Below are 23,908 nucleotides of genomic sequence, written 5' to 3' on the forward strand. Positions count from 1 at the left end.
TCGGTGCCAAGTCGCTGGGCTGCTTAATTATGTCACAAATATTTACACCGGTGGCAGAGTGTCATGGCACGCAAGGAATCTAGCCATGGCAAACAGAAATCAAACGAAACAGGTCTGGCCATTGTTTTTTCGGATATACTTCTATACATATATACACTTTTTTGTTCGCTATTCGAGGCAATCAAGGACAAATAAGGACGGCGGCGTGGTGGGCATGAAAGTGGATTCCGTGATAATGGCTGGCATTAATTTGTGGCCCGCACAGACAGCTCGGGAGACGGAATCGACAGCCCAAACTCGAGCTCTCAGGACTGGCACCCCGAACGGAAGCGACAGCAGGGAAAAATACGAAATTATCCTTTTTGTTCTGCACTCAAAAAATTGCTATGACTTAAAACAGAGAGCAATTAGTCTCGGAATAATTTTATTTTACAATAAATTTTACAAATAAAATCGTTGTACTCAACTTTTTGATTATTTATATACAACATTGACTTAACTAGATTGCAATATTTATGAAATATCCTTTTTTTTGATGCGGCATACACGCGTATACTTAATTTTTTAAAAGCTTTTGTAAAAACTGGTATGATAAAAAGTTATGGTTTTTAACTTAAGTATACGTAATTTAAACATTTTGATGTTTAAATAAAGACAAAATGCTAAATAAACCAAATTCGCTCAACTTTATTTTATTGCCTCGGCCTGAAGATTTTTCGAGTGTGAGTGCCCTTCGTTCCTGGGCTGTTATTGTTGCGGAAATACCTTTGGCATGTTAAAAGTTATTGCCGACTCTCGAACACTCACACATGCTCCCAGTCAGAGACACATTTAACGCGCTTGTCACGCAATGAATAATGATTGGACAGGACGACAACCGGCAAGGATAGCGACAACGACAACTACAGCGAACTTCAGGCCAAACAACAAGGTGAATGACAAGGGAACATAAAGGCCGCCAAAGGCACTGGTACCAACGTCTGGCTGCTGTCAGTGAGCCAATCGAGCATCGGGCATTACTTTAAGTGGCATATTGCTCATGCGACATGTGGTCCCCCCGCCAAAGCCATCAGCATCTTGCCACCCTTTGGTCCCCTGTGTGTCGTGATTAATAATTAAATATAGTCACAAATGAAAAGTGGGTCAGGACTTGAGATCTGCCGGTCCACAGAGAGAAATCTTAAGAGTTTGGGCTTTATTTCTATTTCACTTACTGTTACAAAATGTCATAAGTTTTGTGGTTTGTCATTATTTTTCCAAATTGTCAAATCCGCTTTTGTTATAATAAATGATTTCCAATTTTATCTCATCCTTATATTAAATTAAGAATAAGGAAGTACCGTTTCACTGCAAGTATTATACAATATAATTTAAAAATGTCATGCTGAAATGCCACAAATGACAGCTATTTTGATTTGTGAAACAAGCCCTCTGATGACCAATTTCCTTGAAAGTTTTTCCCTATGCGACTTCCGTTTTTGTCCTTGTCCCGACAAATCAAGTTGCTAAGCGGACATGCGGCGAACACGGAATGTCCTGACAACCGTGTCAGCCGCGGAATGTAAAGCGAAATGTGGAAAATTCAGCTAAAAACCACCCTGACGTCATCCGAGGGAAACGCTAACTAATCCAAATCTCGTGAGCTGTCGAGCTGAGCACACATGAGCGAATCATTTGACCAAATATTTGCATAATTCGAAATCAATACCGCCCAACCCACACGACCTGAGTTCGAGTTCATCGCATACGGATTATGATTAATTTGTTGCAGTCGGCAGATGAAATGTTTACGGTTTTCAGTGAATTTTCCGCTGCTCTCGTATTCTGTTTGCCTTGCTATTTTCCCCCAGAACGGCGAAAACGGGGCACTAAACTAACGAACTCCGACTACAACTGCGAACCCACTGAACTTCTGCTCCAGTGACTCCCAGGATATAGGTTCTCTTTCATTTCGTCTCCGGACGCACGCACGCACTCATTTCATTGGGACCCAAAGGACATATTTAAAGTTAGTTTTTGATGAGTTGGCATGAGTTTTATTAGCGGCGCCCAAAGTTTCCCTTTGACGCAGCTCTTCACATGCCGAATGAGGCGGCTCGATGAGCATCGGGCTCCTAAAAGCCATGGGGCAATAAATTAAAAATGTATCACATCAAGACGCGGGGCAAAATGGAATCTGGGGATCCGATTGCGAAAACTAAATGGGTTTTGCATAATTTTCGGGGGCGATTTGCGTCGGGAATGAATTCCAGTCACATGACCGCATGAGATATGTATGTGCCAGAGCTTTCTAATATGATAATAACATAAATAACTCCGTCAGCGGATCCTCGAGCAAACATGAGCAAATTACAAATTGTCTGCACACGCCGTCCCTATTCCCAGTGCCAGTTCCATTAATGAAACCGAATCCACATCGGAGTTTCCAACAGTGCTGTAGACTTCGGCTTGGCAAAAGGAGCTAAGTTCGTTAATTAAAATGGAAAAATAGCTTAGACAGCTTTAAATAAGCTAAAAGACTAAGAAATGCTGTTGTTTGTCTAACTTCCCTCAGAACAAAATCCATTACTTCAGAAGTTTTGGAGTATTAAAAGAGTATTTTTTAATTTTTGTATTTCTGATTTCACTAAATAATGTAAAAGCTTAATTGGTCGATTTTATATCCTCCAAAAATCTGTTCTTTAGCCTAGATAGCTGGTAAATATCCATACAGTTCATACAGTTTCTCGGGTCTTCGATTAGCCAGAAAACATCCAAATTGGCTCCACTGCACCCCACTTCCCCAGCCAAAAATTCCCAAATGGCCTCGGCACGTGTGACTGTGAAACAATTTCAGTTGCAGCCGGATAATTTCGATATAATAACAAGATGCCAAAAGTCACGTCGTTAGGGGGAGTGGGCAAACTCCTCCAAGAATGAGTGAAAGGAAATTCATCAGCGGGCCTGTCAAAGACGAACTGAAATATTGACTGCAGGAAAGCAGATAAGGACGAAGACAAAGGACACAGAGACTTGCCTCGGGCGGATGAATATAGAAAGACAATGACTGGGACTACATTACTTTTCTTTTCACTCACTTTGCCCCTCCAATATGAGGCTACCCCCTAATACTGCCTCACTTATCGACTGTTCCTAATGGCCACGCAAAACGGCCACTTATAGTTTTATTATAGGCTCGTATCAATTTTGATTTGCTGGCTGTCGTGGAAAAACAATTTTCTACGAATAATTTGCCAGCCATATCTGTGTGGGCGTGTGCGTTGGTATATCAATTCTGTTTCAGTCTACTGAGAAAAAAATAGTTCTATGCTGAAATGGGGTGTATTCAAGTTCAGATCAATAAGCTTATAAAATCTGTAAAGTTTTTAGAATACTTTTTAAACCAATCTAATCTTGCATTCCTGATTTATTTAAGGATGCAAAAAACAATATTTATTTTGAAGTCGTATTAGGTTCTTACCATTAGTCTTATTACTTCCAAAAGCTTAACGAGGTTGATTATGAATATACAAATTTGATTTCTTGTACTATGCAAAAAGTGTTGAAATGCTTTCAAAACATTTTAGTTTCAAGAACATGTAGTCTCCAAAATGAAATCAATTTTATTCTAGACTATAATTGGACTCTTTTCCTCCAGCGTACTCGCTGTAACATGATTTACACAATAAATGTCATGCTGGTCCTGTGGCCACTGGGCACGCAAGTCCTGTCGGCACATAATGCACTTCGCCACCGGACTTTGCTATATTTTACCATTTTACCAGACAGCCGGAGGCCTTGGCCATTTTGCTAGCAATCTCTTGGCCGCTGGCTTATCGTGTTTGTGCCAGTTTCTAGTTTAATCAGGGCATCTTGGTCGAACAGTGCATGTGGGCAACTTTGGAGTGACATTCTAATCAACTGCACATTAGCATGCTGGAATAGTACTTCAAAGTGGGTTAAGATCCACATGGCAGTCATGCAACACACACACATTTTCCTGCAGCTGATTAAGTTTCCCCTTTTACTGAGCGGGGCAGAGATTTTATGGCTAATTAAGTCGCAAAATTAACATTAAATGGCAATCTGCGCGGCACGGAAGTTAAGGAAGTCGAGGATGGCAAGGATATGGCACTCACTATATATGGCGCGACTGACGCCTGACATTTTCCAAACTACGGCAGACAACTTAAGACTGCGCTTCGAATCGCCAAGGTGGCTGCGAAAAACTCATTTCGCGATAATTAGTTAAGGGAAACGACGGAGCCACCTGACCCCACCAAACCATACGAAAATACCCACCGAAAACCCACACCACCCACTACGGTTTTCAGCATTTCTCATTTCGTTCGCGGCGAAATAAAATAAAAATTGCTCATAGTCACCGGCAATATTCCTTAGCCATCTCTTTTTCTGCCAACTCAGGCAGTTTATTAAGGCGAAATAATAAAAAAAGCAGGCCAACAAAAATACTGGGGGTATTAAAAGCCAACTGAGCAAACGCAGCAAAAAAAGTGGCGAGAGCCAAAAAGGCTGGAGGTAAAACCAAACAAAAAGGTGAAAATTAGAAATATAAACAGGTATATATATTTATGACTGTACAGCAAAGGAAAACAAAACACGGGCAGCCTGGGGGGGGTGGCAGCAAATCTGCTTGGCTGAGCTATTTGCAATCATGAGAAATATTATTTTAATTTTGGTGTAATAATTTACAAGAGAACATCATTTTCATAAGCCCTCCGTTCCACTTGTTTCCTCGTTGGCCCCCTTTTCGCGCAAAAGAGGCCAAATGCGAGATGTCTATCCTTGGCATGAAATGAAAATGAATTTAAATACCTGAACGTGGCTTGCGCCCACCCACCACTCCGCCACTCCCACTCCTCCCGGTTTTCCACCTCATAGCGGCAGGAAGGCAGGAAAACACGCATCTACATTCATCTACACTCATCAGGCCGAGGGAAAAACCCACCCAACTGGGGGACAGGATCTCATCTCCGCTCCTGCGGCTGCCACCGGCGAATTGTCATTCAAATCTGTCGCATCGCCCACGGGGCCTAATGGGCGGGAGTCGGGGGGCGTGGCAGAAGGAGGGCGTGTCAAGCACGCAGTTTACTGCAAATTTTATTTGTTGCTGTAATTTTGAGCGTTTTGCGCTTAGCGGCCGCCTGAATCCGTATTTGCACAGAGAGAAAATACATACAGTTGCGATATAAGTCCCTGTATTTACAGTGCATTAAGTTGGCCTCAAAATTTGATATATTGAAACTCACATTTGGGTATTTTAACAACTTTAAAATTTTTAAAGCATTAAATATATTCGAAAATGTCAAAGAAAATTCTAATAAATTAAAAAAAAACAAAAACAAACTTTTCCTAAGGCTTTAAACAAACACATTTAATTGATCTTAATATTATATATAAAATCACAGTACACAATAAAAGTTACTACAAATTGTGTGTGTACTTTAGTATATTTTGATTCAACACCAAGAAACAAGATAAATAAAAGATTTAAATTTAATTTCTTTTGATTATTAAATACTTTACTGAAGGGAATTAATTTTTTTATAATAATTTTGTCTCCATGTATTTGCCACCCTGCCTTCGAAAATTTGTGTGTGTGCGTGCTGGATCTGTGTGTTTGGGATTGTGTGAGTGTGCGTGCCATTCATTATTTTCAATTTTTCAATTCAGAAAGTTTCCATTGCCCGTTGCTGGCTGCTGTAAAGTGTTTCGTCCCTAGCGGAGCCAATTTTCGTAAATTTTTTGCAATTTATTACGATTTTCGTTTAATTTCGTTGTCGCCGACCGTCCCACCCTCGGGCGGAATCCACTGAACCACCGCGGCACCAGCACCACCCAACCACCCATCAGGCGCCTTTTTCCATGTGGCATTTCAAATTTGTGGCATAATTTTCAGGCCGATGGAAGAAAGTGAACCGGAGAGTGGGTGGATTGGATTGGCAAGAAACAGGCCACTCCATCGATTATTGCCTGTTAATTCTTCTTGTTGGGTGGGCGTTCAAAAGTTTTCCACGAGACGCCAAAAAGAAAAAGTCAATTAGACCATTGAACTGACGCGCCTGAAAGTCGTAAGGCTCCGCTTCGTGGAAAGCGAAAGTTTTGGACCTCCGAATATTGGAGAGAACGGACCACTCCAAATGACTGCACGTGTTGGGAATTAGTTAAGTAAATAAGGGGACTTGTAGATCTCTTTGGAGTTTGTTGAAAATGGAAATGAATAGCAGACTCCCCGGGGGAATTTACCAATGAGGCGGCAAAATAATGGAAACCCATTTGACGGCTGAGCGAGCTCGGTATTCCATTGAACTTGGATTCCATGAAAACATTAGCTTTAGTTCTTCATTAGCACTCTGATATACGATTAGTTGAGGGATCACATTCTTGTGTATCTCTGTTCGAAATTTCTGATTTTTCCTGGCTTACCTTGAAGCCTTTCTGGCCGTCCCATCAATACCCCAGACCTCAATCCTTCTTGGCCAAGTGCCCAAACCGACCAACTGCTACATAAATCATCCCCCGTTGGCCAAAAGGAAAGGCAACCGCAACAACGGCTCACATACACTTTTGACCAGGTAAGTTGTGGGGCCCCAACTGGTAGCCTGTCATAAGTTATTAACAAAACGACCCTTTAGCCCACATACGCCAAAGCAATTCGTAAAGTGCCATCACAGGCTTACTCACGCCCCCACACAGATACTCACATCGATACACACATATACACTCGCACTCATACTCGTCCACCGACTGCAATCCAAGACAATACTTTAAGTACACACTCGAACAAGAGAGAGAAATTACACGAAGAACTAAATTGGCAAACGTTATCAAAAACAATATTTATTAAAATGGAAAAATATATTAAAAAGGGAAATTTATTTATTTATTTATTATAGATGATAGTAAAGTTTACAAAACTGAGACTAATATATGGTGGTGTAGTGCTAGCTGCGGCGCCTTCGACTACGTATTATTGTAGGTTAACGCAAATTATTTATTTTATTTTGCCTTGTTTTATGATTTTTTTTCCTTCAGAATGGATCTTACAATAGAACCCCCTTTTCATTAAAATTTTAAAATTGTTCTTTGTTGTTCTTTTCATATTTTATACTCTTTTAAAAACTTCAAGAAATAAATGTGACTTAAATAAATTCAAACTTATTTGTTTAAAATTGTGTTTTTTATATTTTTTGTACTTACATTCTAAAAATTATATACAATCTGTTTTAAATTAATTTTTAAAGTGTTTGTCCCTTTTCCCCAGTGCAGTGATTGAATGGACAAGCGTCAGTTGCATTTTGTAGATTTTGTGTGGACTTTCAAGTTCGTTGCATTCTGTTACATTTCGGGCGGGACTGAATGGATATCTAGGGGCGGAGTGCATCCGAAATTATGACCACTCGGACCCAATTTACTGGCAGTGTGCCAAGGCCGCTGACGTCGTTGTGGGGCGGCTGACAGCTCATTGGAATTTGGAATTTTCATTAGTGTTACAAGTGTGCCGCCATCGAGACGGGCGGCCAAGTCGCCAAGCCAACAAACCAGAGGAAAAACGGCGACGGCGACCTTTCCAAATCAAAATACACACGCATGGGGCGGGGTCATATGGTCACGTGGCCAGAAGTGTGTGTGTGTGTGTGTGCAAGTGAAATATCCAAACAAGCTCAAGATTAATGTGTTGCGGGCAGTGCAAAAGTTTTCAAATGTTTGGCATTGCATGCTTTCAGGGGCGTTGCTAACAGCTTTCGTTTCCGAGCCATGAAAGAGCTACCATATTTGGTTGAAAACGGCTTTAAAGCCACGACTAATTCCTGCACATATTTTCAATAACATCTTGTTGAGAATGCACTACATTATATATAAAAAACAATTCAAAACTATTTCAGATATGTATGTATATGAGTTAACAAATTTACACACAATCAACGGAATTTGGTAATTATATGAACAATGTCCTATTTTTTGGAATTTTAAGACTACGATAATTATTACGGAAATTGTTTCCTAAATGAAACATAAAATAGACTTTTCGTCTAAGTAGTGTTTTAAGTTGTTGTTCCTTTTTAATAAGGTTATTATTTTTAAATTAGGGTATTTTATTTTCTGGGTCTAATGTTGAGAGATATTATTGAACTAAAAATTTCAGTTTGTTAAAATTTGGACACAAATATAACAAGGATGTATATAATAACTGGAATTGGTTGTTGAAATTATTTAATTTAATGGGATTTATATAATCCCAAGGAAATTAAAACCATAATTAAATCAGTTAAAGTAATTTTACTGATAGTTATTTTGCTATTTAAGATTGTTTTTGTTCAAATAATTTTAGGAGTTTCGAAAGTATTCCTTTTCGTTTAAAAAATTACTGGTTTTTAAAATGTGAACAAATATCGTAAAAAGAAGGCACAAAAAAGTTTAAAAATTCCTGTGAAAGGGTTAGGCTCTCTAGATTGCTGGGTTTGGCTGCCGCAGTTTTTGTGGCCAGTCAACTTTGGAGTAGCGCTAATGTGTAAAACTATTTAAGTACCCCAGCCCCTTCCCCTTCGCCCCCTAACAAACAATGTTGCAAATTGCCGCCCGCGTTGTTGCTGTTTTGGTAATTGCACTTGCTGGTTTATTACCCGCACAGCCATAAAATGTAATGCACATGATGTAAGTACTTAAATATGGCAAAGGCTTCGCAGATGCGTAGCCCCAAAATTTTGACTGCTGTCAATGTCAGTAAAATGTACACATATTACTCCCATTCCCCACTCCCATCCACAAACGCCTAAATAATTTCACCTGACATTCCGTCGACGTTTATCGGGGATTCGACAACACTAAGCAAACAAAAGTCAAAGCGGATTTGTCAGTGTTTGTGGTGTAATGTTCATACATTGTTTTCTTTTGTCCTGTCTCATTGTTTGCATGTGTGGTGCCAAAGGAAAAGCGAAGCAATCAAGGATTGCGGCACAAATAAATCGCAATGCTTTTTGCATTTGACGCACCAAAATATTCACAATGGCCGGGGCAGCACTTTAGCTATTTCTTGCCACTACAGTGGAACTTCGACAACTCGAATCTTAGTCAAAAAGACTAGCTTTGGATAAACTTCTTATTAAATTATTAAAAAAACAAAAAAAAATTAAGCTTCCAATTTCAAACAGATATTTTAGAAACTTATTAAACGAAAGCTTATAATATCTTGGCATTTAGCTTTATAAGATATTCTTAGCTTTTTTTGAGAATATATTGAGAAATAACGTATTAAAAAAAACTATTTTACTATGAAAATACCATCAATGGTAAATAGGAATCTATAGGAAATGCAATTTGTTTAAAGCAATTTTAATAAACATTTTAAAGTATTTTTGACTTTACACTGTGCAAATTGATATTCCCTAAATACATTATAAAACTCAATGGCTTCATCCAGCATTCACAATATCTAAACTGAATTGCAGAATATTCATGTCGCAGCTGCAAAAGTTTATCTGTGGGTGCGTCAGAATTTCCCAGGTCTAAGTTTGGGGTTCAATCCTGAGTGCATGTGAGTGTGCGTAAACAATTCCGCTGTGGTTAATGGATTTCCTTTTGTGTTATCAAAAGCATTTTTAGCCTACATCACACACGCTTCCATAAATATCCAATTCACAAACTATTTCAATTACAAAACAATGGAGAGAAAACTCGACTGAAACCAGTGGAGGTACACAAGTACCTGTGTGAGTGTTCTTGGGAAAAATGGGAAACGGGCTTTTATATTTCCCTCTGCCAACCCACAAGTGCCGTTACATGCACGCGGTTTTATACTGTTCGGGTTCAAAAAATAGCACTGATTGATTGCCCTTTAAGAAAGGTAAAAACTTTTAAGCTTTCAAAAACTTTTTTCAATGTAATTAAAATGCTTTTATAATTATTAATTACTTCCTAGGATTACCAAAAAATCATTTAAATTCCTCATCTAAAATTAATTGTCTCTTCAAGCTGCCAAATAAAGTGGAACTGTAATTTGAACTCCTATAAGAAGCAATTAATTTAATTTGCCATTTTTTGAGCCAATATTTACTAATCAAATATATTGGCAAACAAAACCGTCAGAGGTCTGAAGATAATAACATTCTGCTGCAGGCTGCTATTAATTTGGTCACATTTGTACATCTACTACTGTGTGTTTAGACCTGTTCTCCTTTGCTAGTCGCTGAAATATTTATATGCAAATAAATAGTTTAGCAAGCTATCAACTTCAACATAGCTTAATGCGCGTGTGTGTGGGTGCCATTGTCATTATGCGTGGTGTACATATATCAGGGGGCGGCACTCGGCAGGGGGCGTGTCATAAACAACAGCACACACACATTATAATGGCTCACAGATTGCCACAGAGAATCCTTCGAGCTCGGCGTATTATTACCCGTTAATGGCGTGTGGCATTTAATTGCTAATCTATTAGTGCGAAGACAAGACCTTGAGGTGCTACGGTTTAGACCCGGCTGTAAGATAGTCATATTGGGTTAGGTCAGGGAATGGGAAAATTGATTTAATTGCCTGGAATTTGTCTTAATTATAAAATCAATAGGAAAACAAAGGCTTGTGGAATTTGCACAAGAATGAGCCGCTTAATTAACCAGCATGTCTGTTTTAGTTCAACGGAATTTACTTTTATGTCAGATATGTGTTCAGCTTTTTGTGATGTGGTATTTCTGATACATATGTTATGGTTTTGTTACGCCGTAATCGACCGTAATGTAATTTAATGGAGGGCTAAAAAAGCCAATCGACCAAGAGGCAATCAAAACAAACTCGAACTATGGCAAAAAGCAAGTGCTGGGGATCAAATTACGCAAATAGTCGGGCGCATAAAAAACCTAAAAGCAAAACAAAAGGTTTTCAGTAAAGAATTTGCATTGGCGAAAAAAAAAAACGATTGCTCTGAAATATTCACATACACAGCAACATAGTGAAGCTGTTGATTTTCATTACCTTGCGCAAATAGAGGGAAAGTCATTAAAAATTTTAATGAAGAAAGTTTTTTCTTTGTTTCCCGTTGTCACCGTCATCGTCGTCTTTGGCGCCGCCGCCTCAACTTGATATTTAAATTTTGTTTTGTTAGCAGTTCTCCGCTTTATTGTTAACAACAATCGGGGCTATGGCGGCATTAGCATCCGCATCCTCATAAGCGGCAACTCCTGCGCCCGGCACATGATTTATTAGAGCGATAAAGTGATTAAATTAAAATTGATTTATATGGCAGGAGCAACGGGGACAACTAGCAGACGGATGCCTCTTATATCCTGATTATTTTCCTTTGCTTATGCTCCAAGAAAAAAGGCGGCTTCCCCTGCGATGTAAAAACTTACTAATTTATGCAAAGCAGGCAGACTGCTTGAGGCTCTGCTGCGGGACGACATGGCGTATGATTAACCTAAATGTTGTGCGGCCCTGATTTTCCCCTGCTTTACATTTAAATTACCAAACTAAAAAAATACCGCTCGGAGCCAAAATTATTTCCCGCTGAGAAAAAGGTCCTGTTTTCATATCCTTGTGTGGGCTATGATGTATCTTGTGTGTTTTTGCGGCTTGTTTGTGCTGGCAAAAAGGACAGCTACGCAACTAATTTGCCCAGTACAAATAAAGAGCCAAATAAATAAAGGGAAATTGACGAGCTTTTACCCGCACCAAAATTCGATCCAAGCCATGTTTATTGGATTTCGAATCCGATGGGATTCTTTCTGCCATTTAAACTCCTCTGGGTTGTGAGCTGCAACACAGTTGCCAAGTATTTACGGCGATGATAGCCCAAACTCTACTCACCGTCGGATGCAGTTCTTCCTGCCTCTATCGGAGCCACAATTTCTTGTCCCGTTGCCCCGAGGGGATGTCCTTCGTCCTGCTCAAATTTTCCGGGGCTTTATTTTTTATTTCTTATATTTTACCGTTGCCTGGACGGCTGTTGTGGTTCTTGCACTGACGTTGCGGTCCAAATTGAATTTCACTTGGAAAATATACGACCATGATTAATCACTTAACGAAGGCGGGATGGTCTCAACAGGACCAAGGATAAAACCCGTACAAGCCGAGCCTGACGCGGAGGACCGCATTCCGTTAACTCGTTTGCTGCAACTGATTCGATTTGACAGATTTCGGCCAGCCATAAGCTTTCAAGAATCTTTTTTAAAATCCTTATACAAATTTTAATTTTTGTTGATTTTGGGAAAACGTAATTCAACCATCCCTTTTTATCAATCGATTAATGAGAAAAATATATAAAACAATTTTCGATTTTCACTTTAAAAGGTTTTTTAAAAGATATTTTAGTGTAATAATGTTTTATTCGTATCGACTTGAATAGTTAATGAATTTAGCCAATTTTTTTTCCAATAAAAATTAAATAAGAAAAGGTCTTCACAAAATTTCAGAACTTTAACAACAGTTAAAATCATAAATTAAAAAAAAAATTATATTTTTAAACCACGTTATGGAAACCTTAAAAAGTGTGTATTTGAACAGTTTTTAAAAGAAATCGTTTTCATACAAATTTTAATTTTAAATTTGTAAATTTAAAATTTTTATATTTTCTTAATATAAATGCAGACATTTTTGTATACATTTCAATTTATTGTTTACCGTTTTTAAATTGTATTATTTATTCAAGTAGTTTAATTTTTACAACACTTTTTGATTGATTCACTCTGCGTTTTTTTAGCGACACCGTGTTCATTCATTGACTTGCTCAGTTCGCTCGCGAAATTCATTCACAAAAACTCGATTTTTGGCAATTAGCGGACCAAAGACCAACGCGACCAGAACGCCACTGAAAGCGACTAAAGGCGGCCGAAAAACGGAGGAAAGCACGCAGCCAGGACCTGCCGCGAAGGCTCACAGCACGGGAGTGACGAGGACGCTCGGCCGAGGACTTCGTTTCGGTCTGAGTGGAGTGACGAGCTGGCAGGATAACACACGAGGACGATGATGGCAGCTCTGCCTGCAAGAATCTACCATTGACGGTTCGCTGGGAGGCAGCAGCAGCAGCCGACCCCACACACACAGACACCCGCACACACGGACATTTGTTGCAACTGGCAGGATAACTCGAGTGGTGTAGCACACTTTTGCGGGCCGCTCGTTCGGAACAACATTTCGTCCTTCGGAAAGGGGTCCAAAGCCCGGCATTTCTCAGCTGTTCGCTTGGCGCCAAAATTCTTTGCCGTTTTTGCGCAGACGCTAGAGTGTTATACGTGTTTCATTCTCTGTATGGTAGAACAGTTTCCGCCAGGAGCGGTTCAGAATACCGATCAGGAGGTAGGGAAACAAAAACCATTGAATACTTATTAATTAGAATAATACTTTAATTACACTTTGTAACAAAGCCATTTTCCTAATAAAGCCAAACTATATAATACCAAAATGTCCCCCTTATTATTAATGAATATTAAAATGTTGCTTCATTGATACAAATTATTTATTTATATTTATCTTTACATTCATTAATTTTTGTATAAATATCTAAGAATTATAAGTTTTAAAAATATGCTAAATATGCACTATATATAAATATTTAAAAAGTTAGAGCAGAAGTTATTTTACCCATCAAAATTATTAATCCAAACATTTTTGTTATCCTTTTTGGCTATTTCCTTTCTTTCACCCTCCGTCAAGTGACAAATTTCAGCAAAAATGTGGCACATGAAATACTTGTCTACCCATTTTGCACATTTGGTATTTAAAAAGTTGTTAAGCAAACTTTCAAATTAAATACTTCGGGCTTAAATTGTGCGAGCTCCCCTGGCACACGTATATTTGAAGGGGGAAACGAGGATCTCCGGGATGTGCCAACAGCCTTTAATACTTGATGCCTGGCACAGTGCATTCTCCTCTCATTTATTGCATTTTGCATGTGTAAAGACCGTTTTTATTATTTCGCCCACGTACAGGATGTGTGAAGAGCACCAAATTAAGGAATTCTGTCTGCGAGTAATTAAAATTGTGAGGAAAGCCATAATGCGAGTGTTTACATTTGTGAACTGCCCAACTAAAGCGAGTTGAGCACCAGGCAAAGTGTTTTAATTGAGAGCTTAAGTGTTATCCTACCCCAGCAAGTATTCTAATATATTTTGATAAGTTTTGTGCTGCGAACCGAAACGGAATTGGGGAAAATGCAAATGGCAGGCCGCTTGGAACGGGCTTAAAAATGCATGACATCAATTATAAGAAGTTTTCTTAATTTTCTTCCGCCCATAACTCACATCGGTTTACTCGCAGCAACTTTTTTCTGAAGCGAACAACTCGACAAGGGCAAACGCACATGCACACATTTTCACAGAAAGCACATTTGTTTATTCCTCGATTGCGTACAAACATTTGCATTTGCATAGACAAGTTAAAAGCATCTCCTCAGCCTCCGCCCGCCCTCCAAATCCCCAGGACACTGTGAAACAAACTATGGCCAATCATCGCAAAAGGTCAGAAAATATTTTAACACCAAGAGTTATTATGCCGTAACTTCTGTGATTTTTTAAATATAAGTATATACTTATAACTAATCTTATATATATCTCCTATTTATAAATGTGTATATAAATAAGATAAAATAAGATTAAGTTATAAAACTATGCACGAACAGTTATAATTATAATTGTTAATTTTGTGTAGTAACCATGTAATAACAATAATATTTATATATATAAATAAACAGTATTCCTTTCTTGTTCTTGTAACTTTTAAATATCAAGAGTTTTTATATCATAGGGTATGGGTGATTTTAATGTCAAAGAATTAAACAAATTAATTGGAGAAATTACAATAGGTATTGTAATTTTAATATTTTGTATGCAACATATTAAACACACCTATGGTCTTAAGCAATAAAAGTTTTTTTGTGTGCACACCGAAGGACCTGAATCAGGAGCAGAATGAACTTCCTGCTGCCTGAATGCGCCTGAGTCAATGCAGCTGCCGCTGCAAATGTGTGGAAAAACTCCTGCCGCCTCCTCCTTTTCAGCATGCGAGATTGCAGATTTCATATGCAAATTTTGCACTTCTTCAGAAAATTATTCAAATTACTTGCGAGCGACAAGCGGTGCGCTCAGGACGAGTCCTTGCCCGCCCTTCCCTTATACAGGCATGGATATAAACAAAACACCTTACTCGGGGCCCCAGCAAGTCAACAGCCTTGGCCGTTTGACAGTCCCAACGATGGCAAATCTTTGCTCGGGATAAAGGAGTCAGGGGTAAATGTTGGCCCATCAATCAGCCAAAATGGCAAATGGCGGTTCGGGTTCATGGCTTGTAATCCCTTAATATTATTAAATAATTAACACGCGTTTCTGGGCTTGTTTATGGCAGCTTAGCGACCGGAAGTGATGGAGCCCAGACTTTTCTTCTAGGATTTACCCATCAAAAGATAAACGCAATTACTGAGCAGTTTGGAGCAGTGAGCCGCTTCGCGAAACATGCAAATTAGCGTGGCAACGAACGAGTTAAAGTTCGCCTTTGAAACCGAATTTGCATATTTAAATGGCATTTTGCCAGACACTTGACAGTCTAACTGGCAGTTGGCAACATTCAGTCTTCAACCATTTCCCTGCTCCTAAATCCCTGCACCCTGCTCCCTGCTCCTTGATCCTGTCACTCCACGGCGACGGTGACAGTCGGTGCCTCGTCACGTTTCTGTTGGCTCATAAAAGTGAGATTGAATTTTGAACGGGTGGGCCAGGAAACTCCTTCTCCGATCCGGAATCGCCCTAACTTTGCCATCCAGGGTGTCTGTCCTTAATAGGCCACATGAACTTGAACCCTGGCACGAGAGAGATGATGATGACGACGACGATACGAAATTGTTGCACACGCGCAGGGACAGCAAGTTAAAGTGAAAGTGTGGCTGAAAGTTTCTGACGAAAGCGGAAGTCATTAACGTCTAGTCGGAGTCGATTTAGTGTCGTGTGTGGGTGTGCCTGCAGGAACTTTATTTATAACTACCTACTCATCAGGAGACTTGATATTGCCACTGTTTTCCGCCCACTGTGCTTAATGAAGAGCGATGGCGGATTTATTTCACGGCCCGAGGTGATTTAATCAGGCGGATCGAAGCAGTTCTAACTCACCTTTGAGAGTTCAAAGTTACAAAGCAAGGGTTCAGATTTCGAAATTAGCTTTGGGCGATTGTAAATGGATGTCTGGAAAAGAAGAGCAAAACTAGACCAGAAAATTATTCCAGAAAGTCGATTTATTAAGTGACTTTCAAGTTTTCTTATAAATTCGTACACTAATGAACTTGAATTTTAATTCGAAAATGGAACGAGCAAGCTAGCTAGTTAATATAGAAGTCACTAAACACAAGTAATACATTTATTATAGAAAAGATTAAGTCTTAGCCAAAATAATTATTAATAGTCATATATCTATTTATATCTACTTCAAATGTTTTCATAAACAATCTAAAAAATGAAAAAAAATATAAAATCCAATTTAAGCTTGTAAAATGCAAGTTTAAAGTCTACATTTGACCAGAGTGGGTGCCATACAAATTCATCCCGAGTTGCATACTAATTTAGCCCTCACTATTGGCACTGATATACCTGAATTAATGGACTTCAATCAATGTGGAAAATTTGTGAGTTTCCCCTGCGCGGTTTGGGAAACCACTTTAAATCCCCGAGGATGGCCGAAAAATTGAGGACGAGCGCACAAATCAATTGGCATTCAGTTTCTCAGCATGAGATGTTTGATTGACACAACGCTAATTGGCGACCATTCGGGTTGTCCATAATGCCAGGATTAGATGGCTTACACGTGTGTGTGTGCGTTTGCATGTGGCCTTGTGTGTGGTAATCAGGATCCGAACAGTGCAGCCAAATTGTCCTCTTTCCGGACAGATATGTGCCAAAGAAGCGGAAAAATTTTATATTTATGTATTCCGATGGGTTTTTACACCATTTTGGCCATGTTCAAACTAAATAAATCGTAGAAAACTATCTGTCTATCATCTTTATTCTGCTGTTGGTTTTCAAAATTGACTGCTGGCAGCACTGAATTCAACTTATTGTGAGACGGCATCATCCGCTTTGCCCCTAAGGCGACTTGAAACCCTGGCGTTAAATACAAGACTCCAACAAATCTAATCACAAGCTTGGGTATAGTTTGCTCGCCAAATAAATCACGGTGCCAAGCCACCAATATCCTGGCAATCGAAGAAGACAGTTGACAAGGATTCGGAATACACGGAATGATAAATCGAAAATATTTTCACTTGTTTACACAAAACAATTCGGGACGACAGACAATCGACTGAAAGCTTGACAAAAATGTCCGACATCTTCCCCAACTTTCCTTTTGACCAGCACTCAATAAAAAGTAACACAGACTCCTCCAACCACAAGTCGTTTTCTTACACTCTAAGAAATAACGTAGACAATTGAAAATAAGATTAATATTTTTTTAATATTTATATACTTTTCCGACATACTTTTTTTCATAAAGGATCTTATGTTTGTTTTGAGTAAATATGTTTTTAAAATAATTTACCAAATTAAAAAAAAAAAATTTATATAAGTCGTTGACATAATAGAATTTATTTAGAAAAATAAAATATACAAATATTATATACAAAAATAAAATAACATATAACAAATTTAAACAAAGCTGTAACAAACAAAATTTCAATAAAAAAGTAAAAACATGTGGTATAACTTTAAATAGTTTTTTGACTGTAGGAGCTCCGTTTAATGAACGAACAAACAGAGGATTACGCTGCCAATGGACAGTGACTTGGCACCATCCCCCTGCCATCCTGAATCGAGTTGAGTAAACAACTTGCGCGTCCTTGGCCACTTTTAGTCCTGCCACTCGCACTGCTCTTTCAAGTGTTAATTGTGTGCGTGATTTAAGCTTTTCGGGGGCAGAGAACACGCCGGGATCCAAAGCCACCCTCTTGACCATTTCGAATAATTGCTTTTTGATTGAGTTCAATGCTGCGGAGGCTTTCCTCCGCGCTCAACTTAAATTTGAATTCCCAATATCTCGGCACCCGTCGAACGAAGCGCATCCCAGTTATTACATTACTCCCATCTAGAATTATGTTTTACCCACTGGAACTTCCAAGGCCCCGTCGACCACTTTACTGGAATTACAAAGGCAATAATACTGGACTCATCCAGACGCAGCAGGATCCTAAAAATGGTAGTCGATTGGGAAAACTGTGGTGTCTTTTACTGCCTTATCTCAAGGGGTATGCTGCAGAATCATCCGTACACGGTATACGATATTTGGCCGATCCCAAGATGAAGAAATTCGAGAGGTAAGTTGAGAATGGCAATTAAGTAAATTTGCTTAACAAATTTAAATTGACAAGGTAAATAAAAGTATACTTAAAAAGAAAACACTGTTGAATTCAGATAAGGACAAAAATAATTAATTATATCTTTCTACGTTTCTTCTTCGTGTAACTTTTAAAATACGTTGTAGAAATTAAAAATCAATATAAAATTTGTTAATGCATTAATTCTTATTATGAAATCAGGTTAATCTGGCTGCTGATTCTGGTGACCACCAGCATTGGGGCCATTGTGGTTTACGTGGACCTGAACGAGCTTTACCAGACGGTGCGCATTCAGACCACCATCAAGAACACCATGCTCCCGATTTTCCGTGTGCCATTTCCGGCGATTGGCGTCTGCCAGCGGAATCGCGTCAATTGGATGCTACTGGAGAATGGGGCAGCTGAGCACTTTCTAGGTGCCAACGTTTCTGCGGCCCAAAAGGATGTCTTTATTAAGTTCTTTACTGCTGCAGGAGATCCACACTTGTCGCGCATTAACGAAATGTCCAACTTCTTTAGTAATGCGTCTCTGGTTGCTGATTTACACCTGCTAGATGGCTTAGATCTTCGCGAGGTCTATATGTACCTCCAGTTTAGATGCCAAGATCTGTTCTTCTCCTGTCGCTGGCGGGGAAATCCAGTAAACTGCTGCGAGGTTTTCGAGCACCAGTTCACGGAGTCCGGCTTGTGCTTCGTTTTTAACACGGAAATCAGTCCATCATCACGAAAAAGAGCGGTGAGTAACCCTACGTTCTAATAATTAAAATGCTTGTTTTTATAATTGTAAATAATTAAAGGTTTGAAGTCACGCTTTTGTTAATTTGCCAAGGTTAAGAAAAAATTGTTTAATACATTTTATTTTAATTAAACCTTTGCAGAAGGAGGACAAGTACTACCCCCTTCGCACTCCGCAGTATGGCGAAGGTTCGGGTATAGATATTTTCCTGAGGCTCAACAGATCCCTGATCCGTCCGGGAAAACGTGGTATAAATGTGATGATCAAGCAGCCGCAGCAGTGGAGCGATGTGGTGCGGCATGTGCCACATGAAGCCCACACCAAGATCAGCTTGGTGCCCCGGTTCACGGTCACGGATGAACGCACCCGGTCCGTGACTCCGGAAGTCAGGAGATGTATCTTTGGTGATGAGATCGATAATCCGCAGTACAAGAACCTGCCGGGATTTGAGTACTGGGTGGGAAACTGCCGCAGCAGATGTCATCAGGAACACGTAATCGATCTGTGCAATTGCTCGCCCTCCATTTTCTTTCCAGTCACTGATAAAGGTTAGTATGGACTCCCATCATCTTCCATTTACATAAATCGTATTGAGAAAATAAAACTTATTTCTTAAAGAGCCAAGCTCATTTAGGAATCTATTATTATTATTTATTTATTACTAATTTATTACTATTATTTTTGTATCTTTTATATTTCGCAGACAACTTTACAGTTTGCAAAGCTTCTGACTTTAAGTGTCTCTACGACAATAGACGTGAGTTTTAAGGAATTATTTTTTTTTTTTGACTTTATTGCCTAACTTTGTTTATAGTTACCTTTAGTATTGAACGCCATCCTGAAGAGAACGATTTTGTAAATAATCCTTTTAAGGAAAGCATGATCTGTGACTGTTTCACCAGCTGTACTCAGCTTATTTTTGAGCGCATTTATAGCACCACATCACTGGAGTAAGTACATAAGACAGAGTAGGGGCTCCTATAATAACAATAAAATGTAAACAATTTTTTCAAGTTATAATGAAACCAATACCGAGACTGGTTCAATGCGCTTAGAGATTTTTTACCAGTCCGGCTGGATTATCCAGTATCAGACCACCATGAGATTTACCTTTGTGGAATTATTGGGTTGGTAAAGCATCTTAACACTTTTTAAAAATAATTCTTAAATTGTACTTATATTTTTCAGCTAGTTTTGGTGGTATAATCGGTCTTTTCCTTGGCGCCTCTTTACTAAGTGCCATTGAGTTGGCCTATTATTTTTCGATTGGTCTTTATTTGTACATCAATGGTAAAAGAAAGTTGAAAAAACCCGAACCCCGCATCATAACTGTACCATTTGGTCAGAGAAAAATAACACCAATTAAATACACACATTAAGCCTTTAAAATAAAATCATATCCATCAGAATAAACTTTTCTTACCCAAAATATTTTTTTGTTGGTTAATGGCGTATCTTAAATTACCCTTAATAGAATATTAGTGACTATTTAAGTGATGGATCCCCACTCAATTTGTTTAAGAGCTCCTACAAACCTCTCCGTATTCTGCAACTGTGAATCGTTTAAATACTGGCACTGGCTGCCTCCACCGACATATCCATTGGCCAATCTGAATCCTAGTCACTCAGTAACTGAGCTTTGGCCTGGAATTCGGGGCCCCTTTTATGGTCGGCAACAGTCCAACGACTAGTTTATTTGTAGTTGCAGCCGGGAAACTTTTTTCGGTTAGGATATCCATTCTGGCTCACAAGCTTTGTAATTGAGTAGTTATGTTTCCGGCTATTGATAAGCCCGCTGGCAAAAGTGGCAGAAGAACTCAATGATAAGCGGGCTGAACTGCCAATTAGCTATGATTTTACCACAGTTAAAGTTTAGCGCTTGAGCGAAATGCGCGAAGTTGTGTTGAAACCAGAGCCTTCCAAAAAGGATCATGATGATACCCACCAGAATTTGAAGAAGGGAAAGAAAAAGGCAGGAAGTAGGTTTGCTTCGACCAGGCGGTAAGTGACAACTAACCATTACATTATACACATATTTCTAATATATTTGTGCAAAAGATACAGATAATATTTCCAATTCCCACTTACCATAAATACACTTGTTCCTCTCCACAGTTATGCTAGAATCCCGCTTAAAATTGTCGCCGCCTTAGCCACTGTCTATGTGTGTATGTTGTCTTCGGAGCGATATTTAAACTGCTGGGTGCAGACCTCCATAGAAAGGGCCGACATGCATGTGTCTCAGATCAAATTTCCAGCAGTGTCAATTTTTCCGGTTAATTTCACCAGTCTTAATAAATCGACCAAATCGCATCGATTCGCCAGAGCCTACAATTTAGCCCAGTCCGTTTTCTGGCAGACTCCGATATCAGCTCGCCTGACGGATGACAACTTCACGGAGTTTCCCGAATTCGACGACTTGTCCCTCTTGACATGGGGAGACCCAGACAACTGGAAGCTAAATTGCAGAAATTTCTTTTCTGAGTGCCAATGGCGCCGCAAGGCTATGAATTGCTGTGACCTCTTCCGGCCAGGAAAATCGTTCAAGGCGTTTGCCTTCGAGTTCAACTCGGTGCTTTCCTTAGGAAGGGACGAAACTTGGCCATGGTCCGTGGCCGCCTCGGGTGCCTTAAGCGGCCTCAATGTGAAGATCAAACGGCAGCACAGTCACTTTAATTTAAATATGGTGGGAGTGAGTCCGATAACCAATCTGTAGTTTGCGGTATATATTACTATCTATTACCCCATTCGTCAGGTTTTCGTACATGAACCCACTCAGTACATGGGCATGAGCGTCGACTATTCCTCGGAGGATCGCATTGTGATTCCGGTCGAACCACTGCATTTCACAGCCGAAATAGAAGTCAAGACCCTTCCGCTTGAAAAGCGTCGGTGTTACTTGGAGGTACATAATACTCTTCAAAAAAAATCCAACAACATTTTAATAAACTATCGTAAATATTTATTTTAGGACGAAGTCTTACTGACCGAACAATCCCGCTCGGAATGCATCCACAGGTGCCATATTAAGTACATTATTAGAAAGTGCAACTGCACTTTGAATTTACCAGTTAAAGCCGATATCAAAGAGAACATTACCGATGCAAAAGACAGCAGCAGTCGCAGGAATTGTGGTATTAAGGACCTATCCTGTTTTAATAATAACCGATGTAGGTTTTAAAATGTTCCTCCCTTTATTTTACTTTAATACAAACATACTATTAAGCGTTTCAAAAAGGTGACATTTTAATACACAAATTTATTTACTAACTTAGGATTTCTTACTTTGAGTCCACAAAAAAAGGAAACAATTATTTTTCCTGCGGAAAATTAAATTTTTAATCATTTCGTTTTTATACCCGTTACTCGTAGAGTAAAAGGGTATATTGTATTCGTGCAAAAGTATGTAACAGCTAGAAGGAAGCGTTAAGTATATATATTCTTGATCAGGATCACTAGCCGAGTCGATCTAGCCATGTCCGTCTGTCCGTCTGTCTGTCTGTCTGTCTGTCTGTCTGTCTGTCCGTATGAACGCTGAGATCTCGGAAACTATAAAAGCTAGAAGATTGGCATTTTGCATGTAGATTTTAGAAGTTCCTACGCAGCGCAAGTTTGTTTCAAAATGGTGCCACGCCCCCTTTAACGCCCACAATCGCTTATATACGATTTAAAAAATTTAAATATTTCGGAAAAGTAAAAATGCAGTTTTATTGTGTTTATCAATACCTATCGAAATGTAGAAGAAATTTTTCAAATCGGACCATTCGTTAAAAAGTTATGCGTGATCAAAGTTTCTATCTTCATCTCCCTCACACTCCCTTTACGTGAGTAACGGGTATCTGATAGTCGTGGCTCCCGACTATAGCGTTCTCTCTTGTTTTTTTTTTAATTTTACAGTTTCTCTCTTTTCCACGAGCAACATAATCGAAGAGTCCAGGGATAATGTATTTTCCACCGTTGATTGCGGCTGTTTTCCTAGGTGTGATCGCACCCAATACCATTCGACTACCTACACCGAAAGATTGAGCACCCACACTAGCCATGCCACGGAAATCGAAATCGATGTGTATTTTCAGGAGGAGACCCTCTTTTCCTACCGCTCGATGCTTGGGTTCACCCTGATCGATTTGATGGGTGAGTTTGGGACTCGATATCATATCCTGCACACACTAAACAACCCTTTTAATACACAGTTTCCTATGGAGGAATAGCAGGCCTGATCATGGGCATTTCTGTTTTAGGCTGTTTTAATAACTTCTTGGATCACTTTGCCTGTTGTCGTCTACCCCATGACTCTTAATGAAACTATAAAATCCCAGACATCAGCAGCTGTATTCTCACGTTTCCAAACTTACCTGTACTCGTATCACACACAAATACACTAAAACTCTTGTTCTTGGGGTACACACAAAAATAAATCCAGAAAATAAATAAATAATATTAAACTCCCTGCACAACTCCAATCAGATATAACAAAACTTGAAGGTATATAAAGTCAAAGGAGTCATTTTTCTTAAAGTCAACAATCCGCAGTACAAGAATCTTCCAGAATTTAAATACTTTGTGGAAAATTATCGCAGCAAGTGCCATAACGAAAAGTAAGTCTTAAGAATTCGCAATCTATTTTCTTTTAAGTCCCAGGTAAAGATAATTTTAAATACATGAATCACACATTAATTAATTTACTTATTGTAAAAGTTATAATAAAATTTTAGTCAAACAAAATAAGTGACGTCAAATATTCCTTCATGTATGTTTTACACAACATATGTCATTTGCGACGTTATCTGCCGGATGCATATTAATTTTTAAATTGGTTAACAGAGAAATGCGTGTGTAATAACGGGCACTCGACTAAAAAAATCCACCAA

The 23,908-nt window shown here is 39.1% G+C and overlaps 3 protein-coding genes across 4 annotated transcripts in view; 2 read left to right on the plus strand and 1 right to left on the minus strand.

Moving 5' to 3' along the window:
• The window catches only part of LOC108051453 (dopamine receptor 2), a 30,732-nt gene extending 17,876 nt beyond the window's left edge, over positions 1 to 12,856 (minus strand). The window contains exons 1-2 of the mRNA XM_017133569.2: positions 12,613 to 12,856; positions 11,800 to 11,980 (exon numbers count right to left, since the gene is read on the minus strand). The gene's annotated coding sequence lies outside the window, so the exon portion shown is untranslated. The remainder of the gene's footprint in view (positions 1 to 11,799; positions 11,981 to 12,612) is intronic.
• A 5,203-nt stretch (positions 12,857 to 18,059) lies between these two features.
• On the plus strand, positions 18,060 to 20,426 carry LOC108051427 (pickpocket protein 19). Of its 2 annotated transcripts, none has more exons than XM_044459083.1 (7): positions 18,060 to 18,280; positions 18,503 to 19,037; positions 19,180 to 19,585; positions 19,741 to 19,794; positions 19,852 to 19,987; positions 20,052 to 20,164; positions 20,226 to 20,426. In XM_044459083.1, exons 1-7 carry the CDS (start codon positions 18,060 to 18,062, stop codon positions 20,414 to 20,416), a joined length of 1,656 nt encoding a protein of 551 aa, XP_044315018.1. In that variant the 3' UTR covers positions 20,417 to 20,426. The 2 variants fall into 2 exon arrangements, with proteins under 2 accessions (XP_044315018.1, XP_044315017.1); XM_044459082.1 differs by having other exon boundaries at positions 18,060 to 18,271; positions 18,488 to 19,037.
• A 499-nt stretch (positions 20,427 to 20,925) lies between these two features.
• Positions 20,926 to 23,672, plus strand: LOC108051426 (pickpocket protein 19-like). Its single transcript, XM_017133538.2, has 6 exons — positions 20,926 to 21,038; positions 21,153 to 21,729; positions 21,793 to 21,942; positions 22,009 to 22,207; positions 22,935 to 23,171; positions 23,231 to 23,672. The coding sequence occupies exons 1-6, from the start codon at positions 20,926 to 20,928 to the stop codon at positions 23,335 to 23,337; spliced, it is 1,383 nt and encodes a 460-aa protein (XP_016989027.1). The 3' UTR covers positions 23,338 to 23,672.
• The last annotated feature ends 236 nt before the right edge of the window (positions 23,673 to 23,908 follow it).

The sequence above is a fragment of the Drosophila rhopaloa genome, unplaced genomic scaffold (genome assembly GCF_018152115.1).
Source record: "Drosophila rhopaloa isolate 14029-0021.01 unplaced genomic scaffold, ASM1815211v1 contig_178, whole genome shotgun sequence".
NCBI lineage: Eukaryota > Metazoa > Arthropoda > Insecta > Diptera > Drosophilidae > Drosophila > Drosophila rhopaloa.

Coding starts and splice junctions, on each gene's coding strand:
- LOC108051426 (XM_017133538.2), top strand. CDS start 20,926: ATGCGCGAAGTTGTGTTGAAACCAGAGCCTTCCAAAAAGGATCATGAT. Junction 21,730..21,792: donor TTAATTTAAATATGGTGGGA/GTGAGTCCGATA, acceptor CCCATTCGTCAG/GTTTTCGTACATGAACCCAC. Junction 23,172..23,230: donor CACCCTGATCGATTTGATGG/GTGAGTTTGGGA, acceptor TTTAATACACAG/TTTCCTATGGAGGAATAGCA.
- LOC108051427 (XM_044459082.1), top strand. CDS start 18,060: ATGTTTTACCCACTGGAACTTCCAAGGCCCCGTCGACCACTTTACTGG. Junction 19,586..19,740: donor CTTTCCAGTCACTGATAAAG/GTTAGTATGGAC, acceptor TATATTTCGCAG/ACAACTTTACAGTTTGCAAA. Junction 19,988..20,051: donor TATAGCACCACATCACTGGA/GTAAGTACATAA, acceptor AATTTTTTCAAG/TTATAATGAAACCAATACCG.